At 41.4% G+C, this 19,398-nt stretch overlaps 1 protein-coding gene across 2 annotated transcripts in view; it reads right to left on the reverse strand.

Annotated features, from left to right (window-relative positions):
• The window catches only part of GAS6 (growth arrest specific 6), a 290,215-nt gene that overhangs the window by 202,057 nt on the left and 68,760 nt on the right, over window positions 1-19,398 (reverse strand). For both annotated transcript variants that reach the window (XM_085622736.1, XM_085622737.1), the window contains exons 3-4: window positions 8,256-8,280; window positions 5,888-5,950 (exon numbers count right to left, since the gene is read on the reverse strand). In XM_085622736.1, the coding sequence (XP_085478862.1) occupies window positions 5,888-5,950; window positions 8,256-8,280 (88 nt within the window). The remainder of the gene's footprint in view (window positions 1-5,887; window positions 5,951-8,255; window positions 8,281-19,398) is intronic.

A 19,398-nucleotide genomic window follows, 5' to 3' on the forward strand; every position in this document is an offset into this window, starting at 1 on the left:
AACGTCATTGCTGGGACTCAAACCCGGCTCCCCAGATGAGGTCGACTGCCCTAGGCATTAGACCACATCTTCTCCCCTGCTTCTGTAACTTCTTTGTCATCCACCAATAAGACACATGGTCTTCTTTCCTACCCAAGATGAAAAGCAACATATTACCATACATTTTCCTGTAGTTCTACCACATACAGTGCAGCCATGAAGGAGAACTACGAAAATGCTATGCGCTTTGGATGCCTTCTGTGACTACCGGGAAGACTTCTTCCTTTTTTAGCCTTGTTATACAGCACTGCAACAGTTTCAAAACATGGATGTTAGCCCATAGTCCACCAAGGACAGGAAATATTACTCCTTTATAATACCCTGATGGTCTAAAAGAAAGATATGGTTTTTCTTCCTCCCATTATAAGCTTGCCCCACTTAATAGTTGTACTCTTGTTGCAAAGGACTTGAAGACACTGCCAGCTAAAGAACACTTTTACTAAAAAAAAATGTATAGTGTGTTTCCAATTCCTAAAGATATTTCCAGGTATAGGTTTCTGTACAAAGAGAAACCCAATTATGCACATTTTACTCTACCGACATAAAAAGGCAGGAGACTTTGGAGAGAATAATCCTAAATTCACAGTATAATAGGCATGGACTTGTTTAAAAAAAGTGGTTGATTTTTGGTGGGCTGACAACGCAAAGCGCAAACTATCTCTAATGCCCATCATGGGTGTGAAGGAAGAAGGGTTCACACATAACAGCACATACATGTTGTTGGGATATAGAAGATTTTTGCTCAAAGAGATCTGCTGGTGGCCCCTCCATCACATCATATATGACCCATTTTTTATGGCCTCTGTCAGTGAACATGAAATGGTTTCCCAATCTCAACAAACACTTTCTTTACATTATGATCACTGAATGGTATTGGACTTGCACCAGTCTTATTTGTCATAAAAATTAAATATCACCCAATCTTTCAGCAAAAGCTTTTTCACTCACTGAGTCAAGCAACTTAATGCCTTTCTATTTATTCTCTAGTTCAGCAGTTCCTAACCAGTGGTCTGTGGGCCTCTTGGTGTCTGAGATGCCTTCAGGGGGTCTGTGATTATTTAGAAAATTAAATGATATTAACGGATTACTAAAGTGTGTATAAATAAACATGCAAAAAGTAACATTTAAAATGTATAAATGTTCAGTAAACGGGGCGGAATTTGACATCTGAGGCTAAAAGTTAAGTAGGTGTTGAGACCGAAAAGTTCTCTGCAAGGTAATTAATGTGCACTCCTGCACCGAGTGCCCCAAATGTACTGATGCCTGAATTTCTAAAGCTGGTTTTTGTTGTGATAGGCAAATATTGATCATGTGCGTATGCCATAACATAGGCCTGTCTCATGGACATCGGTCCTGTTGAACCCGGAGGGGCTCCCAGGGCACTACACTCACATGGTGGAAGGATCCTGCCTTCACCAGGAGTCAAGCAGCACAGTCTTGGTGGTGGCAGGATAAGGTGAAGTGATCAGTAGGAGGGAACAGGCCCTTTTTAGGTCTCGCCTGACCCAGCGCATACGCTGGTCTGGCGAGACATTTAGTAGGTGGGTTTAGAAAGTGCTACCCACATTTTTGTGCTGGCTACAAGCTTCAGTGCACGATGGCGTGCACGCACACAGCTGCTCCCCGCATTCCCCCCTCCCTTCTCGCCCAGCCATCTGCCTTTCCTGCGCCAGCCTTCAGCACCATGCCCCTCCCCCCGCTGCTTTAGCGCGTATTCGCGATCACTTTCGCTTTCAGAGTGATCGCGATCAAGATGACTCTCGCTTTTACGGCCGCGCTGCGTTACTTTTATTGCCGCGCGGCCAATGCTTGTTAGTATCCTGCTAGTATTTATGCTATCGAACTTTAAAGTTAGTGTGAAAAACCCAACAACTCTTGAACAAAATCACTGAAGAATTTGTTTTTTTAATGTGCTACAGTCTTGTTGCATTTTCATGTAGTTGCATTTGTAACGTATTTTTCCTAGGATTTCCATCACTTGATCGCAAGCACAGCCCGAGGAATTATCCCTGTTTACTGAAGGATCATGATTCTTAGTGTACTCAAACTAATCACGAGCACAGTCATCATATGGTTATAGGGAATCACACAAATAATATTTTGATTGAAACCTGGAACCTAGTATTCTTACTTGTAAACAATTTGGTATATTTTGTTTGTTTACATTTTGCTGAAGATTTCCTTAGATTGCTTCTAGTTTTTACCCTATGCATTACAAGTTTTGCAACTTTTGTTGCACAAAAACAATGGCTGCAAACCCCATATATTCAAAACCTAGGATGATATTTCAGGGACATGACAATAATTGCTGTGAAATATGGTTATTCTTTCATATAATGAAGGGGCTAGTTCAAGCTTGATTATGCCCATTTGTTTCTAAGCATTAATTAATTTACAGACCAATTACACTTTACAGACATCCTCCACCGCTACTGCTTAGGCTCAGTTATTTTCATTAAAGTAAAAAAAAAAATGAAACATTCATATTGAAATCAGGTCTCACTGAAAGCCGATCTTGTAAACTGCATCTTAAAAAATCTAAAATTTTCACAGATGGCAAGCATTTTTTTTTTTTTTAACAACTCTAAGTATGTTGGTGCTAAAACGTAAATTCGGACCTGCATAACAATACATGTTATCGCCTTTTTACTACAGAAAGGCAAACAGACTGACATTTCATTTACGGTTTTCAATCAACCTTATCGTTGCGCCCCCGGGTTTTGGGAAGGACATTTACTATTCTAATGCTAGTCTCGAGTATTTAGCGAACGTGTACATTTTGTGAAATATTCATTGAACCTCCCGTTCTAGAATATTCTCAGCAAATGAATATTTTTCCATATATTCTAAGAAAGGGCTAAAAAAATGTAATTTTTCACAATGGAAAGTAATGCCCTGAGGGTGCCGCTCAAAACAACAAAAAAAAAACGAGAATTGGCATAGCCAATAGTTCTCGCTTTTGGGACCTTATAAGTATTTAGTTATGCAGCACAATATCCTTGGTGCAACAACATCAACTGTTGCATGGCTAAACACTTATAAGGTCCCAAAAGCGAGACCTATTGGCTATGCCAATGCTTGTTTAACCTCTGTCCACTGCTGTGTGATGAACTCACCCTTGGTGATGCGGAGTGCTGTGCAGCGGATGAGTGGTGTCCCTGTGCTAGATAAATGTGTACCTGGGAAGGGAACATACAATGCATGGATAAGACAGCACTATGCAGTACGTGCAGGTTGAAAACATGTGCTTGTAGGTGTATATGTGGCTGTGAATGGTACAGTACATTAAGGATATAGTGCTGTGCAATGTGTGCATGTTAAATGCATTTATGGGTTATACATGTACCTGTGGACGGTACAATACATGGCAGACTCTAGGTTTGGGAGACCGAGGCCTGCATGGTAAAACATCAGGAGAGGAGGTAGAGGAATCCTCTCATACAGATTTGTGTACTGCTGCATTCCTTTAAAATGGGTGGAACACACACTGGAGAGGGGCTAGCCAGGATTACTTCATACGCTTTAAAGGGTTCTCTTTGATTCAGTGAGAGGTCACAAGGAAGGGGCTGATAAGGAATCATATAAAGAGTAGGGCTAGGAGCTCAGGATTGAACTTTTGATGCTCATATCACTGTGGCTGACATCCAGGTTTGAACTCTGGCTTCGAAGTCTTTCTTGATGTGATAGACAGCTTTTCAAGAGGGAAGAAGAAAAGGAAAAATATACACTTTAAAAGAAGCAGAGCCACAACATATAAAGTCAAAGACTCAGACCATACATCACATTTGGTGTCTGGAAATGAACTATAAGAAGGGGAGATTGAGACTTCAAAAGTTATAATCTGCTAAGCAGCCAGATGGGCTGTGTGAGAAGGGGAAGCTCTGCAAGACTTCTGCCTGTGACCAAGACTGGAGGCAAACATCTGCAAGTCTCCCTGCTATGTGAGGGGACATCACCCAGGGAATACAAGAACATCTGCCCTGGAGCCTAGAGCACCAGCGCCTGCCTACTTGCCAAGACCAGTGTGTCCTATTAGGAAGACGAGAGCATTGGAGGGACCAAGTTCTAGTGGAGTGCCCAGTTGAGTGGAAGATGCTGCTGCACCGAACGGTTCATAACACGTGGGCAGGATAAAGTCAACAACTCTTGTATGCCAGAGGATGGCCGCCATGAATTGAGCTGTGTGCATCGCTGCACCGGTCTGGCCGGAGCCTGTGCAGTGAAGAGCCAGTGCTCCGGTATGCCAGGAGAGGCCGCACTGAGAAGAATGCCATTTGGTGAGGGCCGTAGCCCTTCTGCTGCAACAATGTATGTCAGGAGGGGTCGCCGCTGAGGACTTCACTTAGCCAATCTTTGCTGGAGCCCATGTACCATTAAAATGAGGTAAACCTGTATGCCGGGGGGGGGTGGGGGGGGGGGGGGGGTCACCAGGACCAGCTCAAAGTCCAAGCTGGAAGGTTGTCAGAGTCAGGCCGCTGTGGGATCCTGCACACCTGCCTGGGATGTAGTATTCACACCAGGATCTTCACACTTCCACCACCCAAACCCCCAAGGGGAGGAACCAGAGACTTGCCTTGGAAGGAGCAGCCACACAAAACCTCTGGTTGTTATGGAGACACGTCTGTGTGTGAGGACTCTATGATCGCTACGTGCAACCCGCTTGGGCCATGTGCAGCAAACTCACGTGAATCAGCTGCTGCCACTCCAGCACCATGGAAAGTGCATGCTGAAGAACTACGGTTGCTTCAATTCTGAGAGGTGCGGGTAAGACTGATATCAGGCCAGGCGGACCCAGGTGAACTTGCTGCTAGATAGAGCTGTGGCTATGGAACACTGTTGACTTTAAAATAAAGTTAGAGTGAACTCTTGAGACTCAGGCTACTAGTGGGGCTTACCCTGGATGTTACCTACAGTAAATGGGGAACAACCACTATCGCTAGAAGCAGAAAGGAATGGGACCTAGGGCTTGGTAACCTCCTAATAAAACACTAGAACCCTGACCTCAGAGATACTGTGTAGTTGTTTGTGAATGTCGTATTTCCCTTTGTGTCAGCAGCGGTAAAATAAAACACTTCTTTAATCACAAACGTATTTGGCTGGACAATCATTTATAACTGGTGCGGAGCTCAGGGTGAGTTGTGAGCCTGTGTTCACCCCTCTGTATAGCCCCTGCCTTGTCCCCCAGAGAGAACCTTGGCCTGCTGAGAACACACGAACCTTGAGAGTCCATTGCAGAAGGGGTACTTGGCCCAGTTGCTCAGGAACCATAGTAGGCATGGCCTCGAGACATCAGGGGTAAAAGGCCTCAACCTCCCCACGGTTGGGCCAAGTTACCCCGGTTTGCCCCTGAATGGGGGTTCTGGCAATTGGTATCCTCAGAATGATTTGTGGAAGCAGTGCATGTGCTTTGAAAAATATATAATATGGACGATGGGTAGTCTCACATAAATTTAGAAAAACTCCTACCTTCTTATTAATATAAAAGTTTTGATTTTTATAACTTGAATTAAATAAAACGTCTTTGTATTGGGTTTGATAAATGCTTGTGTCTGTATTTTTGTGTATGGGTTTGCGGTTCAAATCTGTAAAATTGCTTAGGCCGGGGTTCCCTGCTTTCAGTAATATCTCTAATCATTCTTTATAAACCAATTTCTATTTCTTTGAAGTTTTTCAAATCGAAATACATTTCATTAACATACAAATGCCATAGTACAGGAAATAACACACAACCGTTTTAAGAAGAATGAATGAAATAAACTAAAGAAGATAGTAGCTAGATCAGTATGACAATGTAAATCGGCCAGACAAGTTAGTAATACAAAATAGTTATAAAAAAAATAAGACTTACTGTGTACGCAAGTAATGAGGCCAGTATTTCTTGCGTATGGCGACCCAAATAGTTTAATACATTCTGCAGGCAAAAAAGAAATTTTTATTACCCTTTGGCAGCTACCACAGTGAAAAAGGTGTCAGAAAGGTTGTCAGTGTTTCTTCGTGAAATGATTTGCTGGGTGGTTCCAGCACCTTGTTAAATTACATTCCTCCAGGTGCCTTAAAAATTCTTCTCATTTAATAGTACTGTTTCAGCTTTGATGTATAGTGGGGGAATTATAACCTACTCAAGGAAACTGCACAACCACTTCACCAGATGGGACACCAGTATTAATAAAACACACATATAAAAACAGCGCCCACTGTTGCATGCGCTACGAATATTAAAAGCAGATGTCTTACAGGCCACTTCGATTTCAATTTTATCCTTTTTTTTTTTATAATTTAAGTGAAATACATCATGCATGTCATTCAAGTATAAAAAGCCCCCCCCCCCCAAAAAAAAACAATTTGATTTTTATGTATACTGAACGTAGACAAAACGGGCTAATGTCGAAGTGATTGAGGAGTTTCGCTCCAGTCAAACCAACAGAGGTTTGCACACGGATAGCCTTGGCCAGTGGCTCGAGAGAACCGCTCCTGTCTGAGTCAGTACAAAACCGTGGCTGGACTACTGGGAAGCGTGGTCAACACCCCTTAACGAGAAGCCAATACTTTCAGTTCTAAGGTATCTTTTGTGTCATTCCCCTGGGGCTGTCTCGAGGCTCACTTCAAACGTTTGGCTTTTGACAAAACAAAAGATCATAGCCTGGAGCGTCCATTTTAAATGCCTGGCTAGTCAGTCAGTTCATGGGTTTTTCTCTTACATGGCACGTAATACTGAGGATTAGACAATCTCCAACCAGTACATATGGTAGCCAAATGGATAACTGGCTGAAGTAGTAGATTAAGTGAATGGTCTAGAATTACATAATCTGGCCAAAGAGGAACCCCCGGTTTCAACAGTTGCCACTTATCTACTAGATCACACCTCCCACCCCATATCTACAATTTTATAACGTTTGAATTATTTTCCCAAAATTAATTCCGGGTAGTTCAAGCACCAGAAATATGCATGCCTATTCAAATGGTGGCTGAAAACTGCTCTGGGATTCTACCTTCTTCTGGGGAATGATGACTTTTAAGGTCTTTAGTTCAGTTTCAGCCACTTTTAAACTTAACTTGAAATCCACTGAGAAGCGTAGTAGTTAACACTCTTAGGCTGGCGTTTTAAAAAGCAAAATACAATTAGCCATATTTTAGACAACTTTGCACAGGAATAAAAAAAAAATACATACAAAGACAGTGATTCTCCTTCATTAACTCTGCTTGCTGTGTAGGGAATGGAGCACAGGCGTTTTGCCTCAAATTTAGTAACACCTTTCAAATTTGAAACACAAGGCAAAATAAGTTTGCGTCATTCCACATTTCACAATCTGGAATAAGTGTGCACAATCAGTTTGCTCCACTTTCACCAAGTGCAAACTACATTAGCAAACAGACGGGTGTGCCACTAAAAGTCCAGGGCCACTGGAATTATGCAGCAAGCAAGCACCAAACTATGCAGAAGCGTTGACCAAATTATGTGCCAAGAAAAGGCTAGCATAATGTGGCCCATTTTGTGATATTATTACTTAATTATTTTGTCATTTTTACATGTTAATACTGTCTGACCAAAAGTTTCATCTCAAAAGTATCAGTTTAACACACAAAAACAGCAAAAAGGAACAGAAAGGTGGCCAGGTAACTTTTGCAAAGGGCCTTATACTGCACAGCAACATGCGTTTCCGAGTTTTCCGTAACTTTTGATCCGTTTGAGATATACATTAATTTTATTAAAATCTGCAGATTATGAAGCAGATGATGGATTTTGTGGAAAACACAGAACATCCATAAATATGTAAAAGAACAACAACTCTGCAGCCGCAAAATCTCATACACCAGTGGCCGAGCTGAAGACTGAAGGCCAGGCCTGTTCGCTAGGAGAACTGACAAACCGATAAACTATAAGACACCAAGTCAATTCAGAGGCACCTCAGGATGAACCAAGAGCATCAATGTATTCCAGATTTTCTTCACTCGATGTTCTGCCAATCAGATACTTGTGCACCACATATTTAGACTAGGACATCCTCTCATTTATAAGGTGTGCAACAAACATTTAAACACAAGGCAGGAAGAAACTGGCTTTCCCTCTTAGCTTTTTTAAAAAAAAGTATCCCAGGCATGTGAAACTCAATACACTCTCTGGCACAAAAGGCAAGCTTCAATACGCATAGCACAGAATTAAATTAAAGTGCAGTTTCAGGCACAAAACATTCTCTCCAAATATTATGGCAACTCACCCAGGTATCGGTCATAAAAATATTCCTGCAATGAAAAAAGAAAGAAATTATATAATAGTTAGGCAGCCCCCGACTGTTCCCTCATACATTACAAAGCATGTACAGTATATTCACTACATCTGCTTGAGGAAGCTTTTGTATATAAAGGTTCAAATAGGATGCAGTCCATGGGATCTGTGCAGAATATTAATATATAGTTTCTAGGGATTCCCTCAAGGACGTCGGCAGAGGAAAATTATAAATGGGACAGCACTGCTGCATCAAACAAGCATTGGCAAAGCAAATGAGTCTCACTTTAATTCAGCGATGCATGTAAACACAGGCATTCATAAATGCTATTTACATTGGTTACGTGCAGGTTCTGGGAAAAAGCAGCAAAAAAGATTCTGTGTAGAACGTTTCTAAGACTTAAAGAACTGAATACGACTAACAGTGTGAAAATTGACAGCCCTTCATGCATTCCAATGAAAGCACGTGCTGGAAGGTGAATGACACAGCAAATAGCCAGGAGCATTAAGTGAGAGTGGTAACCCTCTGGGTAGAGCCAATGCTCACTGTATGTTTGTATGTTAACAAGTGGTAACAATGCCTCAGGAGGACAGCTGAACTGTCACGTCAGGCCTAAAAATTAGGACTGACACTTGAATAATTTAAACATGCACACAGCAGGATATTCCTCCTCCCCAAAAGAGGAAAAGGTGTCCAATATCTAGATTAACTGTGGGAGCTAGCTGATGGCTAGGTTGTCCTGACTTATTTTGTAGCCCTAAACCCTTGGATAAACTTAATATCAGAACTATTAAACAGCAGTTCATGGTCAAGCGCCAGGGACTCAGGGAAGAAAAGGATTTGGTAAAACCAACGGTGAGAAGATATGTCACATTATCTTTGTATAACCATGTTCAACCATATCTACTCATCGTTGGCAATCCCTTCCATCGCTTTGTATTAACCAGATTTCGTCTTCAATTGGTTCCCTGGATCTTGGCTGTTCCCCAAGGTTTTTCAAAACCTGGCACTTTAAAACCTTGTCCTTGTGACAATTTCTCTGAGCAGGATACTCTTCATTTTATTTTCTTCTGTGATTATTATGTTTCTTTACGTAAGAGGCTTATATTACCATTACTTAGAGATTGTCCTTTTTCCAAGTCAGACCCGCCCTACTGTACCTTCAAATGCTATCTTCCCCCCATGGTCTGTTTTGGGGTTGCAAGCTTTTTGCCATTAGGTGCAGGAAAAAACAGTTTTTTTTTTTTAACTACCATTAGCTTTTATATGTTTTTATTTTAGGGCCCACTCCGTGTCATCAATGGGGTTTTTATATACTTGTTTATTGCATTTGACTGTATCTGATCTTTGCACTTTATACAACGTTTTGCTTTATCATGTATTTAGAATTCAGCCCTCTGACTGATATTAAGAAAGTTTTTATTCCAATTCTGGTTTTAAAATCTGTCGATGAAATGTATTTTTGCTTGATATGTTTACTTTTATGGCATTGAGTTGCCGAATAAAGTATTTCTTGAACTGAACTGAAAAACATTGAACTGTGGGAGCTACACCTATAAATGTGATCTGTTGGAGCAAATGCCAATGGTCAAGAAAACTGGCCACTGAATGTACAAATTGTGTGCCACTTTACCACCACCAAACCTGTTTTCTATGCAAGAAGACCCCCCAACTGATACTATACCCATGGAGCAGAGCAATATTTTAATTATTTATTTATTTCATGCCTTTCGTAAGTGCTGCATGATGTCACAAGTCCACTTTAGAATGGGGAGTATGGTATAGTTGGATGTAACCAAAGAAATCCAGAATTCCAGGATCGACTGATAAAAATGTCATTTGCAGTGCTTAATTAGTTTCGGTGGTTGAGAGTGGTGGGCACTGCCTTTTGGTACCACAAATGATTTTTCATCATCAGACTTTGACAGAGGGCAAGGGAGGAAGGCAGAAAAAGGTGTAAGAAGAAGAGTTGAGGGATAAGAAAACAGTGACCAGAAGAAAGCAAGGACCTAAGAAGAAGTAGCAAGAACCAGGTAAAGACTCAGGAATTGCAGGGTGGGGAAAGGAAGAGGTGTAAGATTAGGAACCCTTAATATTAAGCAATCTCAGCATTTGGCAGCACCAACAGCAAACTCCTAAAAAGCACTCTTTGTTCCTATACTTTTTTTTAACAAACTAAGCTGGTGTTTCCTCTCCCAGTAATGAGCTATATTGGGTATTGGAAAGGTATGACAACGTTAACCCAAAAATATCTCCATAGGAATCTTCTTACTTTGAAATGAAGATCTGGATAGCGGATGAACAACTTAGGTACCCATCAGGAATATAATGAGTAAAAGTGTTCAGGTCCTCAGAAACCAGAGTAAATGTATAATGTCTTAATCCCTCAACTGGGACGGAATATTCTACCTCTGTAATAAACACTATATTGAGTTTTAGGCAGATTGACATTGAAAACATCACAGTTACACCATGAAACCTACTAAGATACCATGCCAACCCATAAATGTGAAGTTGTCCAGTATTTACACACATGTTTATGTTGTGAATGACAGGTCAACATTTTTAGTCAAAGCTATGTAGGCATTTGTGTCCGCCTCCAAGTTGCCACCATCAACCACTTGTGATTTTGTTAATCTAATTTTTAACAGTAGTAAAAAATGTAAGTCCTAATGACCCTGACTCATGAACAAAAAATTGATATTTTACCCCCATAGGTTGTCATGTATCCTTGACGCAAATATAGCATTGACATTGTTTTGGAATTCGGACGTTTCCAAGAAGACACAGCTACAGCTGTTCAAATTCCTATTTACTCAAATGAAGTGGCATTACTGCACATGTAATAGCATACAGTGTACATTAGTGCTTGGGGAAATGTTTTGTGTGAGCTCAATTATACTTGTTAACCCCCCCTTTCATGGGGGAAAACATTCTTCTAGAGGAGCAACTCCTTCCCCTAGACCGCAACCAATTTTAGGAGTGTTTCCTCATCATTCCCACCCTTATTAGGTTTTGATTAGGCAGCGCTTGCGCTGTCACTTCGAGACATGCTGTATTCACGATATGGGCATAAAGCCCTGCCCACTTTCCGCTCATCTTTTCAATTGGCTCATGTACCTGTCCTTTGTGAATGGTGGCTTTTCATTGATCAATAGGCTTAGTAGTCCCTCCTTAGTACCGCCTTGTCTCTTCTTGTAACCTCCCATGAGGATACCCCCTGTTACATGTGTTGTTACTTCCTAGGTTTTACTTACAGCCTCAAGGCACTATTTTCTTAAAAGGCTTCAGGCAGGACACACACTTGGCCCTAAGCTAAGCTGGCAGCGGTTACTTCACTCACTAGAACATCTTACATTTATATGAGACCGTCTATAAATTTCCCTTCATCAGCTTCACACAGAGTACAACCTAATCCAAATTGAATGTAATAATTCTTTTGTCACATTTCAAAGCTACTAATTGTGTATATCGACATAGCTATTTGAATGTACTCGTAGTACTGTCTTGCCTGTAATGCATTAAGAGTAGGGTGGATTTACCATATCTTCTTCAGGGTGCAGTACCATTTGTGACCAAAAGAGGTCCCGTTTGGCCACATATGGTACTGGACCCTGTAACATGGCTAGGTAAAAAACATTGCCATTTATAATGCCAATAACTTCAACTTTGTAGACATAAAGTGCTGGTGTCTTGCTTACTAGGGACCTCTAGGAGCAGCTTGCAGTACTGCACCTAGACATGCAGTGTGGTGCCTTGTTCACTCGGGACCTCTAGGAGCAGTTTGCGGTACTGCACCTAGACATGCAGTGCTGGTGCCTTGCTCACTAGGGACCTCTAGGAGCAGCTTGCGGTACTGCACTGCGACATACAATGCTGGTTCCTGGCTCACTACGCAAGCATTTGCAATGCACTAGGTCTCGCATTACTGAAAGTATGAGCTATTTGCGTTGCATTATTATTTGTAATGCCAATAACTCAAACTATCAGTAATGCAAGACTTGTTGCTTTGCAAAAGCTTGTGCATTGTGTGAATAGGTGTGAATACCTCTATGTGTGCTTGTGGGTAATTCTAACATTCAGGGCATTGCGCCTCCAGAACGTCCACTTCCAGCACTTGGGAGAAGAGTTATTAACATGAAAAGTATGCCTATTTCATCTTTTTCAGATATGTGAAAACCAACATTTTTGAATAACAAGTAAAGCTTTAAAGTCATAAACTAGCATTGCTGAAAAACATTACACCATTGGATAGAAATAAAAACACATATCTTTAGGTATCTTGAAACTAAACATTGAATTCGATAGTTGCCATCTTTATAAAAGATAGTTTATTTTTCAAATACATTTCACGCATGAAACTAGGAGCAGAATTTCTAAAAAGCGTTTCACATGATCTAGCTCATAAAAGCCACAGTGGGACTAATTGCATAGCTATTTTAACAAGCATTGGAATAGCCAATAGGTCTTGCCTTTGGGACCTTTTAAGGGTTTAGCCATGCAACAGTTGTTGTTGCACCAAGAATATTGTGCTGCATAACTAAATACTTAGAAGGTCCCAAAAGCAAGACCTATTGGCTATGCCAATACTTGTTTTATTAACCCCTGTAGCTACCCACGTATTGTTTTCTGCCTGACACATATAGTTTATTGTCTAAAGCCCATATGCGTCCCTACATCTGGATGGAATACATCATTGCTATCTGTCAAGTGGATTTTCCCACAAAAGTCCTCTCTAGAGCGGTTTCCCCAGAATTCTTATTAAATAATCAGCATCCCTGCGTGAAAAAAAACAGCAAATGCTGTCTCGGTTTTGCTCATTTGAATTTTGAAATTTAGCAGCATTCAAACGCATGCAAATACGTACAAGTTCAGATTATAAACAAACATGTAGGTATTTAATTGTCTCAAATACTGCTGTTCAGCGCCTAGTGAGTGTTTTTTGAACAAATACATGTGCGCAGTAAGGCGCAATGTCTGTTTTATTCTGTGTTACCTCTCAGTACATTCTGCAGCTAGGGTGGGTGGGGCAAATGAAGCTGGCACACGAGCCCTCCCAAATACTTTCACTGGCTAGGATGTGTCAAAGCAAAACGAAAGCACCATAATGCAATGGAACAATCATAACTAAACTGTTTCCTCCCACGGACCACAGGACATCTTGAGTTCTTTAAAAAACAGAAAAAGGAACTTCGTACAGAGTTGTTTTCGGTTCACCCCACCACCATCCTCCTGTCTCCTCCCCAGAACACGGACACTAATGTCTCGCGCTCCCCCCTTTCCCATCTGCGGAGTACACAGTATCAGACATGAGTCTGCAGAAAGCCCATCCCGCAGGATAAGGCCAATGAGATAATTGGGCCCCACGAGCCCCTCGGCGGAAGAATGCCCCGGATTGTGCTCGATGATAAGTCTCTAATGGGACAGAAGTTTGTTTATACTCAGATATCATTGTGTCTAGGTACAGGACAACTGCTGCATTGAAAAGCGCAATCCCTCGAAACATCCATAATTTAAAACCAAATTCAGTATATACAGTAAATATGGTTTCCAGATTTGCTTCGGATAACCTCGTTTTGCAATTATCTGTACTGTTATCCTAAGCTATTATACATTACCTTCCGACCTCTCACCCCTCCGCCCTGCCTGATGTGGAGTTTTCCATTATGTAGCAGATAAGCGTCGGAACATCTCACACATACACAGAGGCATAACCGCTTCTCCCGCCAAGAACACGCCCTTTACCTATTCGAAAGTAGTTTTAACCCAAGTAGCATATGATCTTTCCGATTTAAGGTGCATAAACTCTAACAATACAGGATGTGCCCTAACGGGCTAGGGCGGTCTCTCTCAAATCGGAGGAACCGGGTTCGAGTATGGCGATGACGCTCAACATCCTGTGATTTTTGGCAAATTCCTTAATCTCACAATGTCTAACAAACATGAATGTGACCTTGTGTAACGTAATTAACGCTCATGTAAAGCGCTCTGATACCTTCCCGTCGAGTTCGCCTACATCTTGAAACAAGCGCACGCACCTTGCGCTGATAGGAGGGAGCAGGGGGAGGGGAGAGAGGAGGGGGCCTGCACCGGTTTCCCTTGCGGGAGCGAGCAGCAAGGCGTGATAATTGCTAACATATGGCGCCGCTGCTCGCTCCCGCAAGGGAATCACAAACGTGCACACGTTGCCATTGAAGGCAATGCAAAGCGCGCACGTTTTTTGGTTCAAAAGGCGAATCGATTACTAAAGGTCTCTCCTATGCAGCGCATGCGCACTGCGTAGGCGAGACCTAAAAACATAGGAGCTGTCAGTGAAAAAGGAAGTGTCTAAATGTAAAGGAAAAAAGCTTCCCAGCTCACTCAAAACAAAAGCTATTAGCCTTTTAGTGCTCTCCAACAGCACCAGGATCTAAGTATACATTGACCCCCAAGTGCTTTAAATGCTGTCTCTTTGTGGCAAGCCCTGTGCTTTCAGGTAACACGTGAAGAGAAGGAAATAAAACAATACCAACCCACCCAAATCTGCTTTTCTGTGGAAAAAAACATTCCTATTGCTGTGCTTTTACGTATGAGCTGAGAGGGGTGGGAAGCAACACAAAGAACATGGGAGGTGGGCGGGGATGTGCAAGGGAGACAGCAATTGGGCGACAGATCAAGGAAACACATGCACTCCGATTAAGTTCCCAGATGTAAGGCATGGAAGGATAAAAGTCATCAAATGAAAAGAACGGCAAAAAAGCTATGTTTCAGGGAGGGACCAACACAAGAATAGGAAGGAAATACATCAAATAAGAATCAAGCAGATGAGATTGGCAAGAAATTAAATTGACAATAAAAAGCACAATTGAGAAGCAATGGGCGTTAAAGCCCACTGTATGAATTGATGAATTGGTTCGGCATACAATAGGACTTTTAGAACAAACAGCTAACAGCTTTCTCTAGGTGAGACGTAAAATAAGCTTTTTAAACTCTATTGATAAATTGTTTCATACAAAGTGTTTCTTTTTTTGCAAAGGCCTGCAACCTAAGTTTTACATTTCTGTATAGGTATTCATCTAAACTTTGCACAATGACTGATACTGAATGGCTATATTCTTTCACGATTATAAAACAGTTGTAAGATGTTATTTACGTCATTTTGTGCTGCTTATACACCCTTGGGTCTAGTCATTGATAGGGACAGACAAGTATAAATGAGTAAAACCAAACTAGACAATACAAAATTAGGAATGTAGAGTACAATCTCTCTCCTTTACCGGCTCACAAAATAAGAAAATAAAAAACTGTTTAAATATATGCACCTCTATCTATATCACTTCAAAGTTTATCCAAGAAAAGTACTTTGCAATGGTGTTCTTAACTGTTTTGAACCGAAGCCCACAATATTCTTTATTTGTCCGAGAACATTTGATATCCAAAGGCAACAATGCCAATTGTGCTTGCACTTGTTTTCACCGAATAAGTACCTTCACTAATTAGCAAAAATAATTTGGTTACAAGCAGTGGCAGCTCCCTCTGGGAAGCAGCATTGGGGCGGGGAGGTGACAAGAGGGGAAAGGTGACAAATAAAATAAAATCACTTACCAGCCGGTGCCTCTCCTCCGTCCTCCATCCACTTTTCTGAAAACAGGAAGGAGGAAGCACCCGTGCTCCCAAGCTCCCCATAGCCAATCAAAACGTTGCAATGCAGCACTGTGATTGGTCTGAGCGCTGTGGTTCGGCGCTCAGCCAGGGAATGGGAGCCTAGTCATGTTCTCCACCCAAGTTGTAATGCAGCCTTGGTGGAAAACATTCATGCCCACTTACACCACCACTCCTCCCCCTGCTCTGAGAGCAGAGCAAATCCGCCCGCCCTGCCAAGACGCCGCAGCACGGACAAATAAAATGATAATAACGTTGAGTTATTATCATTCTATTTTTCCTTTTCTTTTACTGCGAAAGGCAGTGAAGAGATGCTTCTCCGCCTTAGTGGAGGAGCCGCCACTGGTTGCAAGGTAAGCTCTACATTTAGAAAAAATAGCCCTGATTGTCATTGGCCTTTCTCTAAACACACTTAAACCACTTTGTCACGAATGATACCATAGAGCGGTATTGGGTTTTCTAACCTTACAGGATGAGATACAGGTACCGACCTGTATTCTGCATGTGTCTTTGTGAAAGTACTACTCACAAAAATATTTCATAAGGATCACAAAGAAAAGAAAACATTTCTTCACATGGCAAAGAAAGCAAAAGAACATTGAATTCCATAATTAGAATTCCAGCTCCACCTAGAAATAAAATGTTCACAAAGCAAGATGGTAACCAATATTAGCCGTTTTAAAATGCAGGCCTATATTAGCTATGGTCAACATAAATGTAAATTAACACGTTTTCTTTACAAATAACAACATTTGCATGTTTATGTATAATAATGTTGTGTTAAGACAAAATATTTAACATAAAAAAGTGTCACCAATCCCTTTGGTTTTCAAACCATTAACTCAGATGTGTGGGACCTAATAGGGCAGTCAAGAGATTGCCAGGAGCCAAAACTGCCTCTATGGCAAATGTGAGTGTGCAATAAACATATCATTAACATATAAGTAATTTCCTCCTGGCTTCTCGAGCTCTAGACACTGGAACTTAGGAACAACATTTAATGCAGGGAAGGAGATAGGCTGAAGAATACAAGCATGGCAAGCCACGGTGCTCCAGCACTTTACATTTCAGGAAGTCCAAACCCTACTGAATATTTCTACGGTTGCTTTTTAATAACTTCCATTCCAGACATAAATTCTACACATGCAGAATTTGCTGCAACAGGTACTATCTGATTATCATAAAACGTATTCCATGAACTGTTTCCATTGTAAATGGATTGAAAGAAATCACCTTCAGTTTTGGCCTTAATTTTAATTAAAAAACCCATTAACCATCTAACATATGTGTGGGGTATTCGTATAGCACAAACCTAGCTGAAAGGCAGCAGCAATCATGATGCACCTAAGAGACATTGCAAGTGTAACTGAAAAGAGCCTTGAGCATGAGATTTTTTGCCTCCAACCAGCCAGGCATTGTCCATAATAAAGTTATAACACGTCTTGTCCTAAAGCCTAGACATTTCTTTCAAAAACATAAAATTATCAAATTCTGCTTCTTTTCAGTTTGTACTATCTCTGTTCCGGAAATCACCAAGAGCTTGAATTCCCCTATGTATGACAACAATACCCAATTATTGAGGAATCTGGAGAGGGGCACTGAATAAACCTTTACAAATGTCTCTGTGTCATCCATGTCTGGATTAAGTATAGTTGGCTACCATTAAATGGAGCTAAAGCAGAGATTCTGATTGTGGGTCCTTCACCACCTCTTCAGTTTTCACTTCCCATTCTCCCATGAGTTACCCCCTGCTGAAACTAAATCAGTTAGGAACTGAAGGAGTCAAATTAGTAAACTTCTTAAACTCTATCACTTCTATCTCCACCAGGTTCAGAACATCACAGAAAATACCTTTATGGAATGTGGCCATCACAAAAATGTAAACTGTAAAAGGAACTGCAAAACCTGACAGATTCTGGAACAATAGACCCATGTTCAACCGATCTTAAAAACCTTCAACTACCATTTAATGGTAGCACACATCCAATGAAAAAATTTTAAGGAAAAGTGTGGGGGAAAAAGATACATTGGACCTCATCTCAAGCTTCTAAAGATGCCACTAAACAAACAAGAGTCCTCTGATCCAGCCAGGGCAACATCCTTGTTACTGGTACTACTAAGAAGATTGAGGGGTGTGAAGAGAGCTGCAAATCTAGGTCATGAACACAGCAATGAATTTCCTGTTATGATTATAGACTTGTGTATACTACATTATTGGTATTTGTAGCATGTTAGGGGTGTGGCTTCTTAGCATTTATAATTTGTCTGGACTTCATAGCTTCTGGGCTGTCTGGAGTGTGCACTGCTGCATAGCATTATACGGTCCAAGAACCTGCCCTCAAAGAGGTGACGTAACTTTTTTTCTTTTATATATGCTGTTGCGTGCGATGAGGCACAATGAGCAATATGTGTTCTGATCATTTGAGGCAACATTGCAGAAGGACGCATGTATTTGTGGAATTTATGGCGGCGTGTTACCATCTGGGTAGGATATAGCACTGCAGTGATAGGGTGCACGCAGTAGGGTTTAATTCCGTGAGTCTAGGACCATGCAGGGGATGTTTAAGGGCTATTTTGAACTATCTTTAGTCATTGGCACGTGGCCAGTGGTTTCCTTTAACACTGAAAAACAGGAGACATGAGTTTTTCATATTGTAAGAAATTGGAATATTATATGAGGAGTGTGAGAACCCACCTCAAATAATAATCACGATCCTGGTCAGGTTGAACCTCTAGAGGCACTCAATATACATGTGTTCAACGCCTTGGTAGCCTGTCACAGAGCAGTCAGCGTTAGCTTAGAGGCAATGTGTAAATATTTATGCAGTATTCAATTGGCACTCAATCAAATTAATATATATAGAATAGTTTGATACATAAAATGATATTAAAATGGCAAAAATCCAATAAATTAAACTGGAGATATGAATTTTTGAAGATAGCATAAAAAAGCAGAAAGCGGAAATCGCAGATATCTGGTTGTGCTAGACCAGGCCAAAGTCAAAGGTTGAGGCTGACCATGATGGATAGTCAGTCGGGTACAGGGACCAGGTTCGTTCCGGTGGTAAGTTTTCCTCTGACTTAGAAAGGTTGGTTGAGGAAAAAATGGTCGTCGAGGACTCGTCTGCAAAGGTGAAGGTTGTCGGTGTCAATAGGCTGCTGCTTGTCATTGAGTTCGGTGAAGCCATTGATCAGGTGCTGCTCGGCATCAAGTCCGGTGAAGACGCCGACGAAGGTGGTTGGCGTCGATGCTCACATCAAATCTAGTAAAGCTTGCAGTCAGGTAGGGAGGAGTACACTCTGACCCTAACCAAGGGTCCAAAACCTTTGGAACAGTACTTGAGAGTCAAGATTCACTGCCACAGAAGCCAGCAGAGGGGACTAGGGACAGGTCCAGTTGGGAAAGGTCATCTGAAAAGCAGTAAATGGCCCCTGGGAGCTTATTGTGTCCCTGAAGTTCAAACAGGAGGTCACCAACTGACACTTGGAGTTA

Source organism: Triturus cristatus, chromosome 8 (assembly GCF_964204655.1).
Source record: "Triturus cristatus chromosome 8, aTriCri1.1, whole genome shotgun sequence".
Lineage (NCBI taxonomy): Eukaryota > Metazoa > Chordata > Amphibia > Caudata > Salamandridae > Triturus > Triturus cristatus.